A 26936-nucleotide genomic window follows, 5' to 3' on the forward strand; every position below is an offset into this window, starting at 1 on the left:
CACAGTGAAAAGATAGAGAAAAAGAAGCAGGATGTTGTGATTTCATGGTGTTTTCTTCATTTACTCTCTAGACAATCACATAAAAAGACAGCAGCAGGAGTGTCTAGCAGAAGTTATAAAAATAGCATGTATTTTCACAGCTTACTGGTTTTCTAGCTAGTATCTGCTGTTAGAACTGCTTTGGATACAGAGATGAATACCTGCAGGGCGACACTGTACAGAGACTCAAATCCATCAGCTTAATATCTAGCAGCAGTTAAGGAAGCAAACAAAAAACTTGGATTTATTCAGTGAAGGATATAGTGCCTATCAGCAGAACTATTTAATGGGGTTAGTTAATGAAACGGGTTAAGTACGGGGTTGGTTGGACCATACTCTGTTTTGTCTGTCTGTTCATCTATGCTCCCATGCAAATAGTATCTGTGCACCTTCCAAGTATTTAAAAATAGAAAAGTTGTGTGTGTGTGTATGTGTGTGTGTGTGCGCATGTATGACAGAAATAGAAAGAATTTATGGAAAGCTAATCCAAAGGAATGAGTTTTATATTTAGTTTTAGATAAAGTAGTGGCCTGGTCATTCTTATCTCTGGCAGGCGTTAGTTCTGTAGTCTAGGTCCAACTCCTGTGAAAGTTCCATCTACAAAACTTATGAGCCTCCTACCAGTTGACAGGCTTTTTTTCATTGGAATGTAGCTGTTGTGAGAGGTCACGAAGGGAGTGATAAGCAACAGCCAAGCCGAGGGGAGGCTTTGAATATTAGGACAGAGTCCTTGCGCTGAACTCTGCATTCACTGGAGATCCAGCACCAGGTCAATGTGTTCATGGAACCTGTGCTAACAAACAGATGGACTGCTGCACTTCATACCAGCTGAAGCTTTCAACAGGTGGGATGAACAGTCATACTTTCTCTACAGCCAGGCTGGCAAACGCTGACCCGGCCTCCTAACAGCTAATGTAAGCAAAGGACTGTAGGGCACTGTGTGGGTATGTATGTCAAAGTGGGGCTGAACGAGTGGAGTAGTCACACACAGAGAGGACTAGAGGAATGAGCAGAAGAGTAAGTGGGACGTGTACTGGAGACAGGTGAGGAGAGAAAGATGGAGAATACAGTGAAAGGAACAAGAGATTGAAATCCTTATGACTCTCTTTTAAATTACTCGGAACCTAAAAATGGATGTATCAACATTGATTAACAAATCATATAGCTGTGTATACTACAGATATCCGAATTGTTATACACAATGTAGAGCAACATCCACAGTTCATTCTGCAGAAAGGTAATTACTTGGATCATTATCTGTTAGGATCAAAGCTACCACTACAGTCTGCGCACAAAAATGTGCCTGCAACGAAGCCAGGACTGACAGTGCATAGTTCCTTTGACTTGCCAAAAACAGCTGCCTCCACAACCCTACCACCCCAGTGCCCGTGGTGCTGTGAGATGCCCATTTCCCTTAAATTTAGCTCACTTTTCTTCCCGCGTCTCAAGGCAGGTGGACCAGGGCTGGCATACTTTTTTTTTTTCTGGAATTATAACATTTTTCTTCTATGTCTGAAAATATGCTGCTCTCTTCTTCTTAATTAAAAATAATCTTACTCTGCATTTGTTTTCCTGCACAAAGTGTACTGCTCTTTGGAGATTTTTTTTCTTGCTCAAAAGCATGAAATTATCTGCTCTCAGCCAGGTCTGAAGAGGGAAGGGGATTAAAAACACTGTTTTCTAACCGCATTTAAAAATAATCATTTAACAATGAATAAGCAACTGCATATGAATCTAAGGTAGAGGCTACAGATTCTGCTTTCTCTGACTGAACCACATTCAAATAAAACAAAATACCACTGTTAGCAAGAGGGCTGAATTAGGGCTTCTGCAAAATCATAGTATTGAATTGTCTGACTTTCAGATGAAGGAAATGTTGCTATTGCATTAACAGCTGCCCCAATTCTGAAAGGTGTGGGGCACCCTTGACTCCTACTAACATCACAAGGAGCTGAGAATGGTCAGCACCATGCAGTGTATAGCCAATATTTTATCGCCTGAACCTCTTCTCTGAATTAATTTTCCTGCTTAGAAAAACAGTGTCTAGGGTTGCACTACAGTTTCTTGACAGTTTAAATTGATTTATTTCTAGACTATTTGGCAACCTTTTACTGACTCCCTGTTGCATGAAGGGATATATTTTCAAATCCATCTATAGAATATTTATGCCAGAAATGGTCATCTTGCACAATATTCAGAAATTACCAAATATTTTGCTTTTATGTAATATGATGATGCATGATTTAGCATAAATTAGGGGTCCCCAATCTTTAGTACTGTGGAGAGCAACACAGGATCAATGATAAATGCATAGTGAGAAACAAATGGTTATTTGCTCTGTTTCCTTAGCAATAAAATTGGGGAGGGAAACGGAAACAAATACTAAAGAAAAAATTGAAAAGCAAAACATACATTCAAGGTTTTTAAAAGTCTGCTGACCTTTTTTGCTAATTATTCCAATTGTTCAAATTTACAGCAGAAGAGTATAGACTCTAATCAACTGTGAGTGGATCCCTGTTTAAAACAGCAAATACCCTCTTTCCACATTTCCCTATTTTTCCTGCATTTTTGATGGTATCCTAACAGTGTTAAACTGGATTTTATCTGCAGCGTCTCTCCTGTTACCAGTTCAAAAACTCAGAGATGTTTCCCTTCTGACCTTCAGAGTGAGATGCTAATAATGCACTACTAAAATGCCACTACTGTCTTGTTAAATTGCCTTTTGTCATCTTTTCTTGCAAAGATTCTGAACTGCAAAAACCTGATCCTGCACCAGTGAACTCAAAGGGAGTATTGGAATAGTCTTCAATGGGAGCAGGATCAGGCCCTAAACCTCTTAAAGAGAAGGATGAACAAAAGTGTTGTTCAGACCTTACCTGTAGCAGAAGAACAAAGGCTGTCACCATAAACAAAAGAAAATGCTAGAAAAGGAGTTGTCTTTAGCTCTGACCGCTAGGTATTTGCGGAGGTGGAAAGTACATAGAGAAAATCTCTATTTCCAGCATCAAGGGGTCACAGTGCAGTTTTGTGCATCAGCCATTTGAAAAAGAGGTAACCATGGAAAACATCCACAAGAATTTGACCGCAAGGAGTGGAATCACACCCTTAGATTGTAGTGTAGTCATAAGATGATTTCCTAGTGTTACTCAGCTGTTTTCAGCTCTTAGCAGATATTCAGCTGAACGAAACCATGCATATAATAACTGATAGCATGAGACCGACCGACCTGGCCTGGCTGCCGGTCCTGTCCAACATCGTCCCTCCAGACAGCAGGCAATAAGTCACCTTGCAGAATTTGCTCCTTAAAGTAAAGACATGCCACATCCACCCCTGTTTAAACATTTGGTTAATCCACCAAGCCACGGGCTTAGCTCAAGGCAACCCGCTTGGACTGTTCCCCTACAGAACCTCAGTATTGCTTTCAGTTGGCGTACTAGGCATCAAGAACAAGCTTCAAATGTAGCCAATGCCTGTCCCATGAGAGTTCCCTGGTTTTGACCTTCCATGCCTTCTTTGGGTAAAGCTTAATCACCTCAGATGTGATCAGATGTTCTGCTAATGACCACCCATGACTTTGTGATATCTCCCTGCTGCTGTGGCCAGTTAGAAGATGTAGGCCACATACTTGCAGGCTGCACCTATTTGCAAGAGCTGCCTGGTTAACTCATGGACTTGTACAATGCTCTTCCCTCAGCTATTGAATGGTTGAGACACTTAGGGTATGTTTATACTGAAATTAAAAACCTGCCGCTGGCTCATGCCAATTAATTCAAGCTGACTCGGGCTCGAGCTAAGGGGCCGTTTAACTGTGGTGCAGACATTTGGGCATGGGCTGGAGCCCAGGCTCTAGGACCCTGAGAGATGAGAGGCTCCTAGAACTTGGGCTGCAGGCTGATTCTGAATGTCTACACTGCAATTAAACAGCCCCTTAGCCTGAGCCCCATGAACCCGAGTCAGCTGTCCAGAAATTGTAATATAGGAGTAGAAAACAATGACGTACATTAAAAGGGAAGAAATTTTTTTTTTTTAAAACCCAAACCCTAGAAGAGTACATGAAACCTGGGAGAACAGAATCAAACTATGAAGTCTGCTAGGGAAACACTTTGTGGATTTAAATTACCTGAGTTTAGACAGGCGCTACAAAAAAGTCAGAGGAAAGTAGGTATTGTAAAGAGAAAGATAAGAGATAAGTCTTCAAATATTTGAAGGGTAAAATAGGAAGGATATATTATAGCCAGTACTGGTAGCTCCACCAATTATTAAGGTTGCCTAACACTTCCCATTATAAGACCCTGTTTTCAGTTGCTTATACTTAGTCAAACTTGAACCATTTGAACAGAAATTTTCATAGATTCATAGAGTGTGAGGTCAGGAGGGACCATTAGATTACCTAATCTGACCTCCTGTATACCACAGGTTAATAAATTTCACGCATTTACCCCTTTATTGAACCGAAACTGAAGCATCATTTGTGTCTGACATAATCATATCTTCAAGAAATGCATGTAATCCTGATTTTAATACTCCAAGAAATGCAGAATCTATCATTTCCCTTGGTAGTTTTTTTCAATGGTTAATCCCTCTCACTGTTAACAAATTGTGTCTAATTTCTAATTTGAATTCATCTGGCTTCAGCTTCCAGACATTGACTCATTTTATGCCTTTCTCTGCTACATTTAAGAGCCCTTTAGTATGTGGAATTTTCTCCTTGTGAACAAATTTGTACAATGTAATCAAGTGACCTCTCAATCTTCTTTTTGATACGCTAAATGTATTGAGCCCTAAGTCTTCCACTGCCGTTTCCTCCAGCCTTCAAATGATTTTTACGATATTATGATATTTTCTACACCCTCTCCAATTTTTCAACATTCTTTTGAAACGGTTGACACCAGAAATGTATGCAGTATTCCAGTATCAGTCTCACCAATGCCGTATCCAGAGGTAAAATCACCTCCTTACTTCTACTCACTACTTCCCTGTTTATATATCCAAGGATCCCATTACAACTTTTTTGCCACAGCATCGCACTGGAAACTCATGCTGAGTTGCTTGCTCTCTATGACCTCTAAGTAATTTTCAGAATCACTGCTTTCTGGGTTACAGAACTTCATTCTATAGCTATGGCCTGCATTCCTTGTTCCTAGATGTATAATTTTGCATTTGGCTGCATGAAAAAGCATTTTGTTTGAATGGGCCCAGCCTATCAAGCAACCCATACCACTCTGTATGACTGCCCTGTCCTCATTATTTACCACTCCACCTATTTGTGTCATATGCAAATTTTATCAGCTGTGATTTTGTATTTCCTTCAGGATCACTGATGAAAATGTTGAATAGCACTGATCCCCACAGAACTCCACTAGAAACAACATCATTCAATGATGATTCCCCATTGACAACTATTTTGAGGTCAGGTTTCAGAGTAGCAGCCGTGTTAGTCTGTATTCACAAAAAGAAAAGGAGTACTTGTGGCACCTTAGAGACTAACCAATTTATTTGAGCATAAGCTTTCGTGAGCTACAGCTCACTTCATCGGATGCATAAAGTGGGAAGTACAGTGAGGAGATTTTATATATACACACAGACCATGAAAAAATATACATTGTAAGGAGAGTGATCACTTAAGATGAGCTATTACCAGCGGGAGAGTGGGGTAGGGGGAGAGAAAACCTTTTGAAGTGATAATCAAGGTGGGCCATTTCCAGCACATTTCCAGGAGTTAACAAGAATGTCTGAAGAACAGTGGGGGGGAGGGGGACAGGAATAAACAAGGGGAAATAGTTTCACTTAGTATAATGACTCAACCACTCCCAGACTCTATTCAAGCCTAAGTTAATTGTATCCAATTTGCAAATTAATTCCAATTCAGCACTCCCTCGTTGGAGTCTGTTTTCGAAATTTTTTTGTTGAAGGATAGTCACTTTGAGGTCAGAAATCAAGTGACTAGAGAGATTGAAGTGCTCTCCGACGGGTTTATGAATGTTATAATTCTTGACATCTGATTTGTGTCCATTGGTTCTTTTACGTAGAGACTGTCCAGTTTGACCAATGTACATAGCAGAGGGGCATTGCTGGCACATGATGGCATATATCACATTGGTAGATGTGCAGGTGAACGAGCCTCTGATAGTGTGGCTGATGTGATTAGGCCCTATGATGGTGTCCCCTGAATAGATATGTGGGCACAGTTGGCAACGGGCTTTGTTGCAAGAATAGGTTCCTGGGTTAGTGGTTCTGTTGTGTGGTTGCTGGTGAGTATTTGCTTCAGGTTGGGGGCTGTCTGCAGGCAAGGACTGGCCTGTCTCCCAAGATTTGTGAGAGTGATGGGTCGTCCTTCAGGATAGGTTGTAGATCCTTGATAATGCATTGGAGAGGTTTTAGTTGGGGGCTGAAGGTGACGGCTAGTGGTGTTCCGTTATTTTCTTTGTTGAGCCTGTCCTGTAGTAGGTGACTTCTGGGTACTCTTCTGGCTCTGTCAATATGTTTCTTCACTTCAGCAGGTGGGTATTGTAGTTGTAAGAATGCTTGATAGAGATCTTGTAGGTGTTTGTCTCTGTCTGAGGGTTGGAGCAAATGCGGTTGTATCATAGAGCTTGGCTGTAGACGATGGATCGTGTGGTGTGGTCTGGGTGAAAGCTGGAGGCATGTAGGTAGGAATAGCGGTCAGTAGGTTTCTGGTATAGGATGGTGTTTATGTGACCATCGCTTATTAGCACCGTAGTGTCCAGGAAGTGGATCTCTTGTGTGGACTGGTCCAGGCTGAGGTTGATGGTGGCATGGAAATTGCTTCAATCATGGTGGAATTCCTCAAGGGCTTCTTTTCCATGGGTCCAGATGATGAAGATGTCATCAATATAGCACAAGTAGAGTAGGGGCATTAGGGGATGAGAGCTGAGGAAGCGTTGTTCTAAGTCAGCCATAAAAATGTTGGCATACTGTGGGGCCAAGCAGGTACCCATAGCAGTGCCGCTGATTTGAAGGTATACATTGTCCCCAAATGTGAAATAGTTATGGGTGAGGACAAAGTCATAAAGTTCAGCCACCAGGTTTGCTGTGACATTATCGGGGATAGTGTTCCTGATGGCTTGTAGTCCATCTTTGTGTGGAATGTTGGCATAAAGGGCTTCTACATCCATAGTGGCCAGGATGGTGTTTTCAGGAAGATCACCGAGCTACGAAAGCTTATGCTCAAATAAATTGGTTAGTCTCTAAGGTGCCACAAGTACTCCTTTTCTTTTTGCGAATACAGACTAACATGGCTGCTACTCTGAAACCTGTCATTATGCAAGGCTCTGCATTTAGCCGTATGGAGTGGAAATCTATGAAGTTTTGAAGTGAGCTGTAGCTTATGAAAGCTTATGCTCAAATAAATTGGTTAGTCTCTAAGGTGCCACAAGTACTCCTTTTCTTATTTTGAGGTCTGTTAGTCAATTCTTAATCCATTTAACGAGTGCTCTGCCTATACTGAATATTGCTAGAGAGACTGGCTGGGTTTTCCCTATCAGGTGTCTGCCCTTTTTCTTTCTTTCTTTTTTTTTGTTATGCAAGATTTCAGATAACATTATTCACCCATTTCTGAGGACTAGGCTAGGGAAACATTTACATTTTGCCCATGTTAAAAAAAAATCCCTCCTGGTGACCCTTTTTAGAGATGCTCTAGTGCCCCCCATGTTTTGGAGAAATTTGTCAGTGATGTAACTTTTTCTGCTTCTGTGAAGATCCACAGAAATTTGCCCAACTTATAAGTTTCTGAAAAATTGCAGTTCACACATGCTCAGTACAAAATTGTTAGAGGTCCACAGCTTAATTTTCCAAATATGCCATCTGCATTGCGTATGCTCCAGCCTGGGAATACAGGCAGCTGAGAAGAACTTGCCCTGCAATTGCATTTCTAGGTTGCTATGGGCCAAGGCTTAGGCCTGAGAGCAAGGAAGCTGTCTCCCCTTGCTGGGCTCAAGCAGTGGGAAGGAGGAAGACACCTGAATTCTATGCAGTGAGGACAAGAGCTAGACATTGGAGGGCAGGAGTAGAAGATTGGGACAAGAAGGTCAATGGGAGACTGGGAAGATGATGGTGGGGGAGAGGAAATTAGGAGTGGGGATGGGGGGACTGAGACAGGATGGGGGGCAGAGGAGACTGTGACTGGGAACCAGTGGGTAGTGGGGATATTGAGATCAGACAAGAAGCTGGAGGAGAGAGTGGGACTGGCTAGGCATGGAGACTGGGACTGGGAACTTGGGAAGGGAGACAGGTCTTATGATAAGTCAGGTTCCAGAAGAACAGGGAAAGAACTGGGACTGGCTGGGCAAAGAGACTGGGACAAGGAGCCACATGGTGGTGGTGGGAGAGGCATTGGAGGAGGAGCCCTGAGGGGGAGGGTTAAGACCCAGTAGAGACAGGTAACATGAGTGTTGAGGTAACTGGAGGTTGCGGGGAGAGACAGATCAGACAAGGAACTGAGAGGGAGAACTGAGACCCTCTGGACAAGGAGACTGGGGACAATGAGCCAGAGAATGGATGGAGAAGGAGACTGAGAGCAGGGGAGAAGAGTGAGTGCTGACGGGGTGATTGGCACAGGGAGTCCCAAGTGGGGGAGACTAGGACTTGCTGTGTAAGGAGACTGCGTATGGAATGAGAATCCTGAGGAATGGAGAATGGGACTGAGATGCTGAGCCAGGGGTGTGGAAGATACAGGACAGGAACAGGTTGGAAGGATGGGGCAGAAAATATCAAGTGTTAGGAGAATGGACAGAAGGGTCTGTGTCCACTAGAGCACGCTCCCCTCCAGAATCTGGACTGGAACCCAAGATTTCCATGTCTCAACATTTTTCTGCTGTTGGTAAATATCACTGAAACCCACTGGCAAAGGGGGATCATCATCCTATGACTCCATCATCCCCCTCTAGTGCTTGTCCATATAGAGGATGACAAACTACCACTGCCATCAGTGATTCCGTCAGCTCAAATGGCAAAAGTCTGCATGTTGGATATAAGGGTTCTAACCTTGCTGATGCCCAGGTTGGTGTAACCATGAAACCATACAATGGAACTGATGTTTTTTTCAGTTTGCTTTTTTAAAAGCTAGGACATTACACACAACAAAACTATGTTAAGTGAACATTAAGGTAGGAAAGCCAGGTACTGAAAAGTTAGTAAATGCCAGATTTAGGAATCCCGGTGTAACCTTACTTTGTCCCTGTGGCAGGGTGCTGCTAGAGAGGCCTTAATCAGCTCCTGCCACTCCAGCCCCAAACAGGGGGATTGGATTGTGGCTGGGTAGATAGCCTGATGCTTGCTTGGTAACTGACCACACCTGTCAGCCTCATTAGCAGGAGCTATTAGGCTGGGAGGAAGTGGGAGCAAAGGGGGGTGGAGGCCAGGAGGCGAGGTGAGGCAAGACGAGACGAGACTCAGACTTAGACTCAGAGGGAGGTGGGAGTCTCCTAGTCTGTTGCTGGCCAGGCCTGTGGTAGACCAACCTGTTGTAAAAAGCCTTTATATAGTTGGAAACAGGTGGTGCGGACTTGAACACAAATAAAGAACACAAGTGTTGCACCAGCCTGAAGTGTACCTGAGTCTCTGAGAAGAGAGGGAGAAGGGCCAAACTGGAGGGGCACGGCATAAGCCCCGTTACAATCGCCCTTGTGCAAACATATTATGATACAGCCTTGAATTACATGATCCCAATGATATTTTCCCACAGGACCCGAGCCTCATCCAGTGCCCAGGATGGGTCTGCTCTGGGAATGAATCATGTTTGTATAGTGAAGAAGTGTCTGTAGGACCCGAACTTCATTTGTAGCAGAAGTTGGACGGTGTATAGTGAATGAGGCAGGGGACTGCAGGAAGAGAAAGGATGATCTCCAGGTTAAAGCAACTGAATGCTGCCCTCAATAACAGAATTGTTTTGTTGCTTCTGCCACTATGTTCTTTTCTGATGCTGGGAAAGTCACTTAAATCAAATTTTTCCATAAGTGGTCACTAACTGTGTATTTCATTTTCTGAGTGCCCATTTTGCAGAAGTGCTGAGTGCTCACAGCTGCAACTGAAGTCAACGGGAGTTGTGCTTTCACCATATATTGTACTATATAATGCTAAGTACTCTGGAAAATCAGGTCCTAGACTCTGAGATGATGCACCTAAAATTAGTGGATACTTTTGGCCTTAGTTTCTCTGCGTCTCAGTTTCTCATCTGTAAAATGGGGATAATTCTCTTAACTCACAAGGATATTGTGAAAATAAATTCATTCATATTTGAGTAGCACTCAGATATTGTAGTGATGAACACAATAGAAAAACTCACAAAGAAAATAGTAATTCTGTCTTCAGAGCAGGATTTGATTAGTATGGAATAAACAAAGCCTGGGACCACCCACTGAATAACAAGGAGAAAACAAAATACTGAACAGCTGCTCACTGAGTGTGCATTGTCCATTCTTTGTACTGAATGAGGCACGGGTCTTTGAAAAAAAAAAAACTATGTAATTAAAGCATGCCTCATAATGTGTACACACAACTTTACACACAACTTTAATTTTGGCATTTCCTAACTTTTCAGTGCTTGACTTTCTATTGTTAACAGTGTTCTCTTAATGTAGCTTTTTAAATGTAATACATATATTTACTGAACAAACAATAATACCTAGCATTTACATATCATTTTACATTTTCAGAGTTTGTTGTACATATTGATTAGACTCCCCAGTAACCTGATAGGTATGTAATATTATAAATACAAATACATGTAATTAAGAAAATAAGGAGGAAGATGCAGGTGATTTCCTAAAAGGAATGAGTTGCTAGGCATAATTTCTGGCCTGAAGGTGCTACTCCCAGTCAGTGACTCATTGTCAGAAAATGCCCTGTGTCTCAATCTTTCCAGCTATTATAAGCAGAAAATTACTCCTGTGGGAATTCTGCACCACTGCACAATGCAGAATTTTGCAGAAATTTATGTGTGCACAGAATTTCCCTTTTTTCCCCACAGAAATGGGTTGCAGAGATATTGACCGCCGCTAGGAGCCACTGGACCTGGCAGAGCCCAGCTCACAAATAGAAGACAAGGCCAGGGGGAGGGAACTGGAGGTTCCCAGCAGCTGCAGTTCCCAGCATGCCCTGAAGGACGGAGGTGGTGGTGCACAGAAAACTCTGTGCAAGCCCACTACCCAGCATCAGGCTGTTTCTCCCTCTGGATCCTGGGATGTGGGGGGGGTGGGGGGGTGGGTAGAGGGTGTGAGTGTCTGGACTGGAGGGTGCAGGGGCACAGCTGGGCTCTGGGTGTCTGTGTCTGGATTAGGGTTGCAACATAGCTGGGTTCGGGGTGGGGGTAGGGGAGGTGAGTGCTGGGCTTGTGGGGGGGCAGAGAAACAAGAACTGGGCTGTCATAGGGGTTTCTTTAACTCTCTACTCCTGGGGGAATTTTTGTGTGTGTCTGTATTGTTGCAGACATATTGCTGACAGGTATTTTGAAATAAATTACCAAAATAACTGAAACTGGTGTGATTATATAGTGTTATTTGTACATATAGTAAAATTGTATATACAGTAAAATTTGCAGAATTTTAAAATATTTTGCATAGAATTTTTAATTTTTTGGTGCAGAATTCCTCCAGGAGCAGAAAATGAAAAAACAAAACCAAAAACCCAAAGCGAACACATCCCACCCAAAACAGGCATGTGGATTTTCTAAAGGGTGATGCATTTTTATCTGGTATACAGGACATTTCTAGAGAATCAGTGACTTGTAAATTAGCTGGTCTGTTGCTTGCATCATTTCCTGGGATTCCATTCACCTTTTAATTAAAGACAGAAAAATATATTTTTTTCTATGCAATGATACAGAACCATTTTCATTATAGATATGCTCCCGATCAAAAACAACAATTACCCCACAATCTTTTTCTCCTTCTCATGATCGGTTTATAATGGAGAAACCAAAATGTCATTAAATTAAATACTCTGCTTTATCTTCTGTGATAAGAGAACCAATAATTCAGTATAATAGTGCAAAGCCCCTATCAGCACTGAGCCTGGGATGCCATCACATTTACCTAAAGGGAAACTTTCCTCCTTGAGTCCTTTAATCGGTTGCACAATCATTAATTTCAAAGCCACATTTTTCATGGTTTTCACTGTAAATACTCCTTTAATCAGAAAACACCACCTATAGTATTAATTACTTTTGTGTAAAATATATGAAGGGAAGACTTTTAACATCACTGAGCGATCGTCTGTAAAAAAGGTTGTTTTAAACACAGAGAAACATTAAAAGCACGTGCCACAGCCTTGTGACTAGTAGTAACATTTTCAAAAGCACCTTCGTGACTTAAAAGCCGAAGTCCTACTGCCTTTCAATGAGACTTACAACCTCAGAATTGCAATGCCTGTCAGATGAGCCCGTGTCTACGCTACGAGCGAGGGGTGTGGTTCCCCGTGCATGTACACCTACTCACGCTATTTCTCATGGAGCTAGCATACGTACAAATCGCAGTGTAGCTGCACTATCCTGGGCAGCGGCAGCGGAGGCCCAGCTGACCCATGGTGAGTATGTACCCACCACTTTCAGGTGGGTTCGTACATGGCACAGCTCAGCCGTGCCTCTGCGGCCATCACCCAAGTTACTGCAGCTATGCTGCTATTTATATTTGTGCTAGCTCATGGAGTGCCAGTGTGAGTTTGTGTACACGGGCAGGGGAATCACATTCCTAGTTCATAGTGTAGACAGAGCCTGAGCTGAGCAATGCCTGAATACCTTTAAAAACCAGGGCCTTACGCACCTTCGAAAATTTTCCTGTAAGACATTAGTAATGGGTAACTTGCTTCCTGCACACCTAAGTCATTTTTATTGCAGGTCATTTTAGCTTATATGGTCTTCTGAGAGGCAAAATGCATAATCTGTTTTGCTCTACTGTATTACCAAGATGATCTGATGTAAGGCCCCTATTCAGCAAGGCTTTTAAGTATATGAATAATCTTTAAGCTTATGAATACTCCTATTCAAGACCAGTTTTCAGATTTCCTAGTGCCAGTAAAGAGTTCCCCTTGCAGTGGGCATATTATCAGAAACAATTTAGTTCAGTCTCATGTGACAAAGTTTCTCCTCTACTTTGGTGGGTCTTGAGCTTATTGGCGGATTTGCTCACCTTGGAGCTTCACGGCAGCGCTCAGTTTGGCCGTTTTTCTGAACCCACAGTTCAGGTCAACTCCTCCTGTGTCTGACCAGGAATTGTGAGGTTTGGGGGGAAACCAGGCCGGCCCTCTATTCCGGGTTCCAGCCCAGGGCCCTGTGGAATGCAGCTGTCTAGAGTGGCTCCTGGAACAGCTGTGTGACAGCTACAACTTCCTGAGCTACTTCCCATGGCCTCCTCCCAACACCTTCTTTATCCTCACCATAGAATCTTCCTCCTGGTGTCTGATAATGCTTGTACTCCTCAGTCCTCCAACAGTCCGCATTCTCACTCTCAGCTCCTAGTGCCTCATGCTCCCAGCTCCTCACACGCACACCACAAACTGAAGTGAGCTCCTTTTTAAAACCCAGGTGCCCTGATTAGCCTGCCTTAATTGATTCTAGCAGCTTCTTGATTGGCTGCAGGTGTTCTAATCAGCCTGTATTAATTGTCTCCAGAAGGTTCCTGATTGTTCTGGAACCTTCCCTGTTACCTTACCCAGGGAAAAGGGACCTACTTAACCTGGGGCTAATATATCTGCCTTCTATTACTCTCCTGTAGCCATCTGGCCCGACCCTGTCACACTTGCAACACAAAGGTGAGGCAGAATATTGGATCATCAATAAGCAATGGTTATAGAAGTCTGCTAAAGAACTTGAAGTATTTCTGTAATACTATTATTTGCAAGTGCCACAGAGTGATAGAGATGTCTCCGACAATATCATTCTTGAAAAAAATTCAGGTACAAAGGAAGAACAGCCCATGAATCACCTTTGAGCCCACAGCCATCCTTAGGCCAGTTAACAGTTTGTAGTAAACAATCACATACAAAATAAATGCAACAAATGAATTACTTTAATCCCCAAAGCAAAAGAAGAGCAATCCATATGAAGAACATTAATAAGAGTTAATTTGGCACACCATCCCTAATTTAGGCTTTCAGTGTAAATAATCTAAGCACATTAGTTAACCTTTTTTTTTTAATATATGAAAGAGAATAATTCTACACAGTATTTTTTCAGTATTTTAGAGCTGAAAAAAAAGGCCATTGATGAAATAGTTCTCCATTTCAGCCCTAATCCTGCAACAAGTTTTGTCACTGATCTCAATCGGAACAGGATTAGGCCCTTCATCTTAATAATTATTTAGTTAAATGGATGAACTTACCTGAAATGTGAACAAAAAGCCAATAATGATAGGTGAAATGAAGCCATTCTAAGATGAATATTACAAAATGTGCAATTACGTATACAAAATCCACATTTTTAGCAGGGGATTGGTGGGCATGATTATTTTCTAATGCAAATATTTTCCAGCATGAAAAAAACATAAAAGAACCCAAAAAACACTCTTACTTGTTTAAGCTTCTTTAGATCTTCATCAAGTTCCAAGTTGTCCAAAATAACAGCAACAAACAAGCTGAGCAGAATCTACAAAACAATTAAAAGTATTTTTTAAAAAGTTTGATTTCCCTTAAGAAGCAATATTAAATACTGTGGGTGAAATCCTGACCATACTGAAATACATGGGAATTTTGCCATTGACTTCAATGCGGCTAGAATTTCACCCTTTGTATTTACTAGTTTTTTTATAGTTAGTATATTATATTTAGCTGTGTATACAATAGTTAAACAAAATTACAATTTGAAGATTTTAGACTCCATGATCAATCCATTATTTATGTTTAATGAATATCCTTTGAAATGTACCTAGCAGGAGGAAATCACTTAACATTAATCGAAGTTATTATAACAAGAAACAAAGTGTAATCCTGAAGTAGCTCTTAGTAGGAGAAATACTACAAAACTACACTATGCAAGCTACCGCAACATCCCTTGTGCTAAGCAGTGGAGGGTATGGGAGTATGTTTGTCTGTGAGCCAGGGGCCAGTGAAGCTCAAGGTATGACTGATGCTAGCTGAGAAGGAGAAAGGTCAAGGGTGACTAGAGGGGAATGCACAGATTCAGCACATCCCCTCAGCTAGGCCCCAATCCTGCAAATACTTATGCATATTCTTAACTTTAGTACTGTGGGTAGCCCTATTGATTTCAATAGGACTATTCATGGTAATAAAGTGAAGCACTCATTGTTTGCCACATCAGCGCCCAAGCCATAAAAGGAAGCTACTTCTCTCAGTTGGGAATCCTGAATGAGGGTATCAGCAGAACCACCATCTAACTGCTCTTGGGGTGAATTCCCTGGCAGTACAAAATGCCTTGCAGAAGTGACTTCAGCACTTGAAAGTCTGTCTGCATTCCTACGCACCTAAACATCATAGACTTCCAATGCCACTTAGGTTCCTTGGTCCCTACAATATTTTAAAAAATGGGATTTATGCCTATAAGTCACTGAGGCACTTTTGAAAACTTGGGTCATACAGAGGACCATGAAATATAAATAACATATTGGACAAATAATTTCTGAAAAATGTCAATCTTCAGAAAAAGGAATGTTCTTATTGTTACGTATTTGCTTGGACAATATTTAGGAGATTTCCTGCACCTGCTGTGAAGAGCATATTTAATAGGCTACATAATTAAACGCTACTTCATCTATTAGTGGAAACAGATTTCAGTCCTGAGGTTGCTGTGTTAAATGTTAAAGTGGCCTTTAAAATGCTAAAGCAAGGCAGAATTCAGATACAATACCTCTTCACTAGCATGAAACACTCTAATCATTAATAATTATGAGTGAGAATTTGTCTGTCATTCTGTCAGAATTTTATGGTATAGTAGTTTTTCTTTGAACAACCTGCATAGTCTATAATACTGTAATACATAAGGCCTGACCATAACAGTTAAGAAACTATTTATATTGGCATTTACTACTTATTGTTTACATTGAAGAGACACACAGTAACTATTAAATAGATCGCAAGTTAGTACCTCATTATGTCATATATATCTATACATATATAGATATATACACATACACACACAATCAAGACACACAAGACTTTCATCATTCTCTTTCACTTCAACATAAACCTTAGAGCACTTAACACAAAACAACAGTTAAACCCAAACTTATTATTTGTTTAACATCCTCAGTTCCCATCAGGATTAACAGTATTCATTCCAAAATAATTTTTGTTCTTCAAGCCTCAACTTTTCCTCAGCTTCTATTGAGAAACCTATTCATTTATTTCCAGCTCTCTACTGTCTTCTTTGCCAAATACATACAATTATCACTCCTCCTTGCTCTGGCTCCTGAAAGTTATCATTTACTTCGACATTTAATTGCTTTATTTTTTAGCCACTTATTGTTTATTCTTAGACATCTTCTTGTTTGTTCTGGTAGCAACCTGACTCTTTCCACATCTCTTCACTGATCACACATTCATTTTTCTCCTACGTTCTCCCTCTTCATTTTTCAATGTTGTTATTTCTATTTTCATTTTCTTTTGTCTCCCTATAACTTTGTTCTACTATGATTTCTTTCCCCTTCCATAGTCTGAGAAGACCTGAGACCTGAAATGTCAACTTTAACCATGTGTTCTCCCTGCTACTCAGATGCACTTCATTAATTGCAGGGACACTGTATGGTATAATTCATATAGGGACCAGGCAACTCAAAATTCTCCTTGCCGTTTCCTTTATACTCTCCCATTGTGTGCAGGAGCAGCAGGAGTGTAACATGTGTGTGCCCGTACAACCCCACATGGAAGAAACCAACGGACTGGTATGTACAGGGGTATTTCCAGAACATGGCTGGGGATGAGAGGCAGGGAGGCAGCACAGCACTTGGGAGACTGATTCTCTTGAAATGGAGATATTAGACAAGGAATGATGTGGCCCACTGGGCCAAGAACATCCTTTGCACTGTCAGAGAAAGGGGAGCATGAGATTTCCCCATACCCCCCAATCAACTTTACAACATGTGTTTCCAAGTCCAGGATTATTTTCCCAGTTCCTCTTTCCACCTTGCCATTCCCCTTTCCAGGAGCTTGAAATGGGGCTGCAGTAACCTCTGTGGCCCTTGTACAGAGGAGGGGAAGTGAGGAATTCATACACACACGGTGCTCTAGCCACCAAACAAGCAGTGATTCCTGATGGCAGAGCAGGAGTCATCCCCCACTCCCCATCAGGCCTGATCCTATTCAGGGTCAGCTGGTTTGGTGATGATCTGGATAAGTAGCTGTAAGAGAATCAGATGCCCCTTACTGGCACCTGTTATTGGATCAGGATTTTGGCCCATATGAAAGGACTCAGCTTCTTGATATGGTGCAGGTGAAATTCTATAATCAGTAAAGCAAACAACAGAAAACTGGGTGTATGTACATAGGTAAACATAGAGTAAGTCAGATAATAAAATCGATACTGTAGACAAGGTAGGAAGGTTCTGAAAGTCAGAGAAAGGAATGGAGGACAGGGAAAATAGGAATAAGAATATTCTTATTTTTAAAACAAAATATATGATGAGCACCATGGGAAACTAGTGGTAAATGCATCTATCATTTAGTCTTAGGGACTGATGGAAACTAAGGTGATCATGGATTGGATTGTGGTGTTTTCTGTGGTCAGCATCTGAAAAACAGTACCAAGGCCTTAACTTATCAAGAGTTTTTGCAGAACTGCTTTTCCTTCTGCTCTCTACCTAGATAGACATAACCTTGCCCATTTGCAGCACACCCAGGAAAGATGTCTTTAGATATACAGTAACTCCTCACTTAAGGTCGTCCCAGTTAACGTTGTTTTGTTGTTACGTTGCTGATCAATTAGGGAACTTGCTCATTTAAAGTTGTGCAATGCTCCCTTATAACGTTTGGCAGCTGCCTGCTTTGTCCACTCCTTGCAGAAAGAGCAGCCCGTTGCAGCTAGCTGGTGGGGGCTTAGAACCAGGGTGGACCGGCAGCCACCCCTATCAGCTCCCCACTCCCCTAAGTTCCCTGTGCGGCAGCTGCCCAGCAGGCTACCAATTGCCAGCAGTTCAGCTGTCCCTCCCCACACTGCCATGTTCTGCTCCTGCCCTCTGCCTTGGAGCTGCTCCCCGAGCCTCCTGCTTGCTGGGGGGGGGAGGGAGAAGAGGAGGCCTAATGTCAGGGTGCCCCCTCCCCCTTGCTCCTGCACCCCACTTAGTCCATCTCCATAGAGCAGGGGGACACAGAACAGGGCTCAGGACGGAGGGAGTTTCCTGGCAGCAGCTGTGGTCTCAGCTTGCTGATTAACTTAACAAGGCAGTGTACTTAAGAGTGGGTCAGTGTACTTAAAAGGGAAATGCGCATCTCTCTCTCTCTCTCTCTCTCTCTCTCTCACACACACACACACACATGGTGTGTGTCTCTGTCTATGTCTGCCTTGCTGTTTCCCCTCCCTCCATTTCTCCTGCCTTGTACAGTGTGAAGCTACTTTAACAACGAGTTAACCCTTGAGGGCTCAGCCAATTGCTAGTTCATCATTTAGCACTAAGGCATTCCCTGTGAAATATTCCACCCTCTGACTTCACCACCTCACCCAAGCTTCATTGCTGTGTATAGTATTAAATTGTTTGTTTAAAACTTACATTCTGTGTGTGTGTGTGTATAGTCTTTTGTCTGGCCAAAAAAATATTTCCCTGGAACCTAACCCCCCCATTTACATTAATTCTTATGGGGAAACTAGATTCACTTAACATTGTTTCTCTTAAAGTCGCATTTTTCAGGAACATAACTACAACGTTAAGTGAGGAGTTACTGTAATCCAAACTTTCATACAGATCCAGGAGTTGCTCTATTAATTTTTATTGTTTTATTAGTTAATAGGCTGCATCACATATTTCCCATGTGTTCATTTCTGCATCTATCATAGAAAAAGCATTATACTGATTTCTAATTAACAATTTGTACCATGAGGCTTTAAACTTATTTTCTTCAGTTTAATTACAGCTGTGAAAGGAATGCAATGAAACTGAAGAGGGCATCTCTGCATGATAAATAGCCCTTGTTTCACTCTGTGATCATTTGAACTATGAGGGCCCATGGTAGTTAACAGTTATAGTATTATGTTACAGTGGGACTTTGGTGTTATCCAGAAAACCTCACTCCAGACCAAGGTTGACCACCATGTACCACAAAGATTAAGGCTAGGTTTCATGATACATCAAAGAATTAATCCCATGTCCCTTCATAAAAAGTTAAGAATGAACACGACAATAACATGTAGCTAGCTGAGTAAAATACACAAGACAAGAAATATTCAGCAATTTGCAGCAAAGGAAAGCACTGAAAATTTGCAGGTCAAAACTTACCAGAGTAGCAAAAAGATGATAAAGTATAAAGTAAATAGCAACTACAGGTGCCCACATATGTCCTACAGCATTCAGAGTCTGATCCATGACATCCACCCATCCTTCCTGTGTAAGGATCTGGAACATTGACATGAATGCCTACAGGAGAAAAGAATCACAAGTATATTATAGCTGCATGCACTGCATTAAAATAATTCTATGGACAACCATCGAAGTTATATGGAGTAGATTTGACAAAGCAGAAAATCCAGTTATTGTTATCTTGATAAACAAAGGAGTGGATTTCAAATCTGTGAATGAGGATTACACACAATTTTCAGTGCAGAGGCAGACACAAATAGTCCAATATTTGACTGAACTGTAACAGTTTACAACTGTAAACACAGTCTCAACTTTCTTAGTCAACATGAAGCTTGATATCCTCCATAGCTGATGAAATATAAAGACTTTGATGGGTTTGAGGATCAGTCAAGATATTGTTTCCAGGGGTTTATTGCTCTGTCAGTTTATGAGTAGGTCAGTTTATTTTAAGTACTGTTCTCACATTCTAAATATGAAGCAAAACACTGGATCTTTATGCCTGTAATAAAGCTGTATGATTAAATGTTTTCATAAAGTGATAAAAGTTACATTCATGGCTCCTGCCTGGCAAACCATTATAGGCACTTTGAAAACACAATAAAAACTGTGGGCCCTGTCCTTCAAGCTGTTACATGCAAGCTGATCTCCAAAACTATGCAAAGCCCTATTGACTTTTTACTTAGCACTTTTGGTACAGATTTTTCAATGGCACTCAGCACCAGAGGTCAAACGCCTCATTAACTAAGGGTGAAATGGTACATACCACGTAAGCGGTACAGCTGGTCAGAAAATGGAACACATTTTTCATTGACAATGTTTGAAATTTTTCGGCCAGCTGTCATTAGGAGCTTGATAGTATATGAGGAACCCAGTTTATTTACAGATTTGTATGTTAAAACTCAAAACTTAAGCTGGATCCATGCACCATTAAAGACAACCATTAAATAGAGCAATGCAGCAGGTTAGGCAGATCCCATCTGTTGCCATTTTCTTCATAACATGTAGGCCAAGGATCTACTTGATCAGCACACCAAAGTACAGTAGAGTTCATTGCAGTCTATACTCAGTGCTGGAGATATGTGTTATGATTTTCAGGTCACAGTCAGGCAATAACCTCAGAAAAATCAAGACAACCTGGGTCTTAAATGTCACCTCACAACCTAAATTCAGTACTTGGTCATGGACCCAGGCCTCCCGCTGTCAGCCCCTGTTTGTTAATATGGAGAGCAGGATAATGGATAATGGAGGCTTGGATAAACGGGATTCATTCTACTGTATATGTTTTTATTTTTTCATAAAATGTAAAAACTAAAGATTCTGTAAAAATGCAAATTCTGTGTTTTCCCATGTTTTTCCATGGCAAATGGATTTCTAGGATCCCTTCTAATGACCTATATCGGACCTAGGGATCACCAGGAAGGATGGAGAGCCTTAACCATGCCCTATTTATCCTGGTCAGCTCTATACTACCAGCAGCTTCCCTCCACTGGGTTAATCTTCCCATGGCTAACTAAGCCAGGTGCAGGGCAGCTTTATGCTGGTGGTGCAGGACAAAGAGACCACAGCATAGATCAGAATCTGTCCGAATATGTGAGAAAATTCTTTAGCTGGTAGCTCTTTCTGGTGTCCTACTATTTTGTTCAGCACAGGAAAAGACAAATTACCACGGATACCATTCAAGAGAAAAGGTTTTGGTTACGATTGCAGCAAGCACTGTATGTTTTTCAACCAATACCATAGGAGCGCCACAGACAGAAGCAAAGACTGGTCAAGTACTATGCTCCTGTAAACGAAGTTTAATTAATGTATCTAAAAAAATCTCCAGATCTTGCGAGTTCGAATCTTTGGCTGTGACCAAACTGTCTATTAAACTGCTTCTTTTCCTTTTTCACTGTTGTCTAATATCAAGACTGACTTTCTTTCCAGGTAAGCAGCAATGGTCTAAGGTAAGATTTTAGTGAAGTATAGAACACAAAAACAAAGTATGTGAGAAACTGAAATGAGAAGCTCATGATGTCGCTTGCCATTATGGTTGCTCGATTCAACAGCTTGTTGTGATGTAGAGATATTTAATCTATGTTCATTGTGCCTAGCCAGCACAGGCAATAGTACTCACAAAGCATTTCTTGTTGGATTCCTTGAGAACCACCACCAGAAAAGCCCTTCACATGAATGTAATCAACCCATGTTCCTGCAGAATGGTGTTTCATAAATGCAAGTTGAAAAATTGTGGGATTTTTATGTCCTTGAAGGAGCATCAAGTTAAAACACAGTGCTATGCTCAAACCTAATGGCAAAAATGGTAATTGTGGTGCTGTGGTGTTCCATGTTTGACACTCAGTGACTTCCATATCAACACTGCTGAGCTTTTTAAGTAAAGTAATTTCTCGAACTGACAGCTCTGCCAACTCAACATGGGTTCTGAGAGTCAGGCTGAGATTTTTCTTCTCTGTACCTCATGACTAGTAATAAAGGTTTCACAGCTCAAATGTCTTCAGATTATGTCCTCAGACACCTCTACGTTCCTACTGACCTCAGGGAGCTTGTGCAGATTCAGCTGACTGAAATCCAGCTAAATTTCTCATTTCTGTTATAGTTTTGCAGTGCTAACTGGAGTAAGAAGTAGTAAACACATAATTGTGTCACTAGAGTAAGCACATACAACTCTGAATAAAACTATTAAACCTATCTGTTAAGTAAGATGGTGCCAATTTTACACAGTACTTTTCAGAGTTGAATCACACACCAAGCAAGCCTTCAGGGCTGGTTCAAACTGAAAGTACCAACTTCCTATGAGAAGCAAAGCAGAGGAGCACCTGGGATAAATCAGAGTTTTCAGATGAGAAAGACCCCACCAACAATGGATGCATTTAAGTGGCAGGTTGCAACATTATCAATAAACATAACCAACAGGGCTTAATTTGTGGGAAGATGGCTAACTTATATCCAGAAACCAGGAAACAGGGAGGATAGCTGTTCACAAACAAGAGTCTGTAAACCAATTAAAGGATCCAGTCCATCTGTCAGAATCTTAGCCACTGGAATGAAGGTGCAACCGCATTAATTTAGATGGAATATATGGGCCCAAAGAGTCAAAGGTTTTAACATAACCCAGTCGCTGACCAACATTTAACAGTTTAAACAAGGTTCAGGGTTTGCTATACAGAGACCTCAGCCTGCTTAGTAACATGGCAAACATACCATTAAAAATCATTTTAACCTTTTAACAGAATACAAGGAAAAATAGGTAAAGTATTAAATAGGGCTTTAATTTTAATAATATCCCTTGTTCCCTTTCCTTTAGCTGGACAGAGTTTTTAGAAGGAAAAACCCACTTGTCTGACAGTCTTTTAAGATGGTAATAACTGTCCTTTTTGGGAAATGAAGAAGTTAGTTGAGATGGGCTGCAGCTGTCATTGTTGCTGTTGTTAAAGTCTGATTTTATTTCCTAAAAGACAAAACAATATAAGCATACACCAGACAGAACAGAAAAGAATAGTAAAGATAGAAAATGCAGCTTCTGTCTCTGGCTTTAACTCTCACTCGCAAGCTCGCTGTTGAAAAAACATAGGCACAGGACATGGTTTTATCAGCCAGTCTGAGACGTGGCAAACTTGCACCAGCACTGGGCTGTTTAGGGCATTTCATTTAGCTGCCTCTCTGGTCATAGGCTGACTGTAGTGATAGAGAGCATGCAGTCTTGGCCAGCTAAGCCAGACCTTTATTAGACAGAAAGAAAAAAAAAAAGAGAGAGAGAGAGAGAGAGAGAGAGAGAGAGGGAAGAGTTAAAAATAAGGTTGGGAAGAAAACAGGACATGTTGGGGTAGTGGGAGGGAGACAAAGTCTCACATCTCAGATAGTGGTTCGGATTTAGCTGGAGCCATTGGAGGTGGTGATGACATGGGTTCCCTCTCTCTTGCCTGGTCTGGTAGGACATCTCTCAGGATTAGGGCGCAGGTACAGTATCTGAGAGATGGTGTGGGTTGCTGCCATGATAGTAGCTTTTTGTGGGGACTGCAGAAGGGAGTGATGGATGGAACAACCCCCTCCCTCATTATTTTGTCCACCAATTAGGCCTAATTTCCAACATGCTAATTTTGGTTTACTGATTTCTGATCCCCTACTGTTCTGTTTATCAGGAATAACCTTAATACAGTCATTGAATTATATCAGGAGGCCTTTTTGTTTGTACTAATTCAGTTTGTCTCTCTTTTGCAACTTTTCGCGTCAACATTTATTATGACACTTTATGAGCTTTCACTTACTTTTTACAGCTGAGCTCACACTTTGGACAAATACATAGGCCCAGTTATCAGCCGCAGTAACAAGCTGGCAACCTCCACCCAGGAGGGGCCTTTTATTGACAGGGAGTGGGTAGGTGAACTAGTCAAGCTGTTCAGCCTCCTCTGAGATAACCAGTGGTACAAGAGGGGGAAGGAAGACAATGGCCAAACCTCTGCCCAGTGTCACCTTCCCCGTGCCCACCGCTATTTGGAACTGGGAGGGTTAAGTATCTCTACCACTGCCCCCTGATCTTCTCAGGATGCAGCAGGGCCAGACTTATGGGTGGGTGATATGGGCAACTGTCCAGGGTGCCGCCCTGGTCAGGGGGCACCATGGTTAAGAGGGTGCCAGTGCCCAGTCAGGGTCAGAGGCTTGCGCCCACTGGCCAGGCTCCGCTCTCAATTTGTGGGGCTTGTTGGCCCGAGCAGCGTCCCAGATTGGCAGAGGGGGCAGGTGGGTTGGGTTGGCTTCCAGCTGGGGGAGAAGCTGAAGATGTGGGGGGTGTTGTTGCAATTTGCAGGTTGGGAAGGTCTGCTCTGGGAGTGAGCTGCGGGAGCCCCAGTGGGCCCGGGGGACTGCCCTGCAGGGTGGGCTGGGGCCAGGACTGTGCCATGTGCTGGTTTGTGCTGGGAAGGATGCGAGGAGAGCACCAGGAGGAGAGCTGCTTCTGCCTGGTGTCTCACTCCCTGCACTCACCCTGGGCTGCCTGGTGCAGCCCACCTGCCAATGTAGCTGTTCAGCAGCCTCAAATGGCCTTGGAGCAGGGGAGGACAGGGTGTGCTCAGGTTAGTGGCGAGCGCTCCTAGGGGTACATAGCGGCATCTGAAATTGGAAGATGTTGAGGAGCAGAGTCAGTGGGGATCCCTAGGTAGGATCAGGGAAATACACGCAGTGCCGGGTGTGTGCTGTGCTGTGTTTCAGTTTGTGCCTGGTAGCGCTGCCATCCCCCTAGTGCTTCATACGGTTGCCAGTCTGGCATTCTCGCTGCTGGTGCCAGAGGCTCAGGGGCTACACTGAGCCAGTGCTGAGCGTACGGGCTGCCTGTGCCATTTGCAGCAGTCTCTGCTGTAGATGCACACAGTCCCTACTGTAACTTAAAAGCTTCCCCAGTAAACTCAACGTGTGTGATCGTACTGTGTATCTGTACTTAAAACCAAAGAAAGGGCACCAAAATACAAGTTCTCCCAGGGTGCCATTTTCCCTAAAGCTGGCCTGGGACACAGAGGTGGCTATATCCTACTAATCGGATATGGCCACCCCACCCCACTGAAGCAAAAAGTGAGGGATACTACATTAAAGTTATTCTCATTTACTTCTGGCTCACAACCTCTGTGTGTGTGACTAATGATTATTGAACCAGTTTAGCCTTTATTAATTATATCTGAATTACTTATTATCATTTAATCTCTTTTTTAATGGGAAACTTTAATTTTAATTATTTGCTTCAAGGTGTATAGATATCTTTAATATAATACTGCACGTTTTCTCTGTAAAATCTACATAAATTTGTTTTTTAAGTTGAAAAGTACCCTTTCAATGTGATGAAAACTTAGCCTTCCATTTAAAATTGTAATATATAATGTGGTTAGTTCTAATGATATCCTTTAAATAAATTTAAATCTTTCCTCATATTATTAAAGTTCCCTATATTGGAAAAACATTAGCTTAAAGAAAATAATATGGCAGTGAATAATGATTTTGTGTTTTGTACCCAGCAATCTTCCTTTCAGAAAAAGATATTTTTAGTTGAAAGGTACATTTCTAACCATTTATGTTAAAATGAAATGCAACTATCTAGCTGACAGAACTAACAGCTGTGAAAATGAGACTTAGAGATTTATGCAAATGGAGGACTTCGGAATTAATTCATGTTATGGAAAAGACTGTCAGTTTCTATGAGTCTTTATGCCCCATTACTTAATTAGCTGTTTTGATGATGGTCGTCAAACTGCATTTGTATGAAGTGGAAGATCTGCAAATAGGGCATGTTATATGAAATGTGTGAGTCAAAGTGACAATTCTGATTTTTTTGTCCATCCATTAAACAGATAATGCCCCACAAATGACTATAGATAAAGGGGGGAAATGTGTAGTTTTACAAAATCTAAGGTTCACTTACAGAGCACTTGTTCAATAAGTATGCTCGTATGCAAAGTATCATGGGCCAAATCCTACTGGCCTTCCTCATGAGCAGTCCCACTAAAATCTAAAATGAGGATTTAGGACCACTGTTGTATAAATGCTTGCTCTCTCTCCCCTACCACTCCCACCCTGCTACATACCCAAGAAGAATTCAGTAACATACCATGATAAGAAAGGTCAGCCTGTAAAAACACCTCAATAGGTATTACATAGTAATGGCTCTAAAGAGTAAACAATTCATCATTTAAGAACTAACAAAAAAGTTTTTTTATGATTGTGTGGAACTAATCTGTCTCTAGCTGAGCCTCTTTCAGCCTCAGCCCCAGGAGTGAAATCCTGATCATATTAAAGTCAATGGATGTTTTGCCATTGACTTCAATGGGGACAGGATTTGACCATGGGTTTCTATGTTATTTTGGACCCATTTTTAAATTCTGATCCTCTTTTCACTCACACTGGAGCAGCTAATGTTTGTCCCCAAGATTCAGAGAAATGCAATCTGCTTTCAGAGGTGTAGGTAACTATGAAACTGCAATGATCTCTTCTATTTTCTGTGTAGTTCACCTTGAAATTTCTAAGCAGTCTTAGCAGAGCTGTTCAAAGGCACAAATGGAAGTTTGGTACCTAACTTATTTATATCTTTCAACATCTCTCGCTCTCTGTACCTATAGTTCAGCTGCCCCTTTTTTTCTCTCTAGGGCTCATACAGGCTGAGAAGACAGAAATGGTGTTTTTTCTTTCTTCATGTCTTAATTTGTCGTTCTCTTAAAGCAAATCAAGGTAATTGTGACAGAGTATCTATTTGGATACAGTAACAACACTTCCCAGCAGTGGTTTGTTTTTCAGTGTAGTGTCTGGCCTTTCACTTAATTTAGACTTAAAAAATATTGCTCAAATGGAATATTTTGATCACTGTATAGTGTGTAAACCAAGAATATAGCTCTCTCTCTCTCTCTCTCTCTCTAGCAGAATATAGCTCAATAATGCTATACAAGACAC

The 26936-nt window shown here is 41.7% G+C and overlaps 1 protein-coding gene across 2 annotated transcripts in view; it reads right to left on the bottom strand.

Moving 5' to 3' along the window:
• Nucleotides 1–26936, bottom strand: part of NALCN (sodium leak channel, non-selective) — a 330584-nt gene that overhangs the window by 95309 nt on the left and 208339 nt on the right. For both annotated transcript variants that reach the window (XM_077807053.1, XM_077807052.1), the window contains 2 exons: nt 19431–19568; nt 14561–14635 (listed from right to left, as the gene is read on the bottom strand). In XM_077807053.1, the coding sequence (XP_077663179.1) occupies nt 14561–14635; nt 19431–19568 (213 nt within the window). The remainder of the gene's footprint in view (nt 1–14560; nt 14636–19430; nt 19569–26936) is intronic.

The sequence above is a fragment of the Eretmochelys imbricata genome, chromosome 1 (assembly GCF_965152235.1).
Source record: "Eretmochelys imbricata isolate rEreImb1 chromosome 1, rEreImb1.hap1, whole genome shotgun sequence".
Taxonomy (NCBI): Eukaryota; Metazoa; Chordata; order Testudines; family Cheloniidae; genus Eretmochelys; species Eretmochelys imbricata.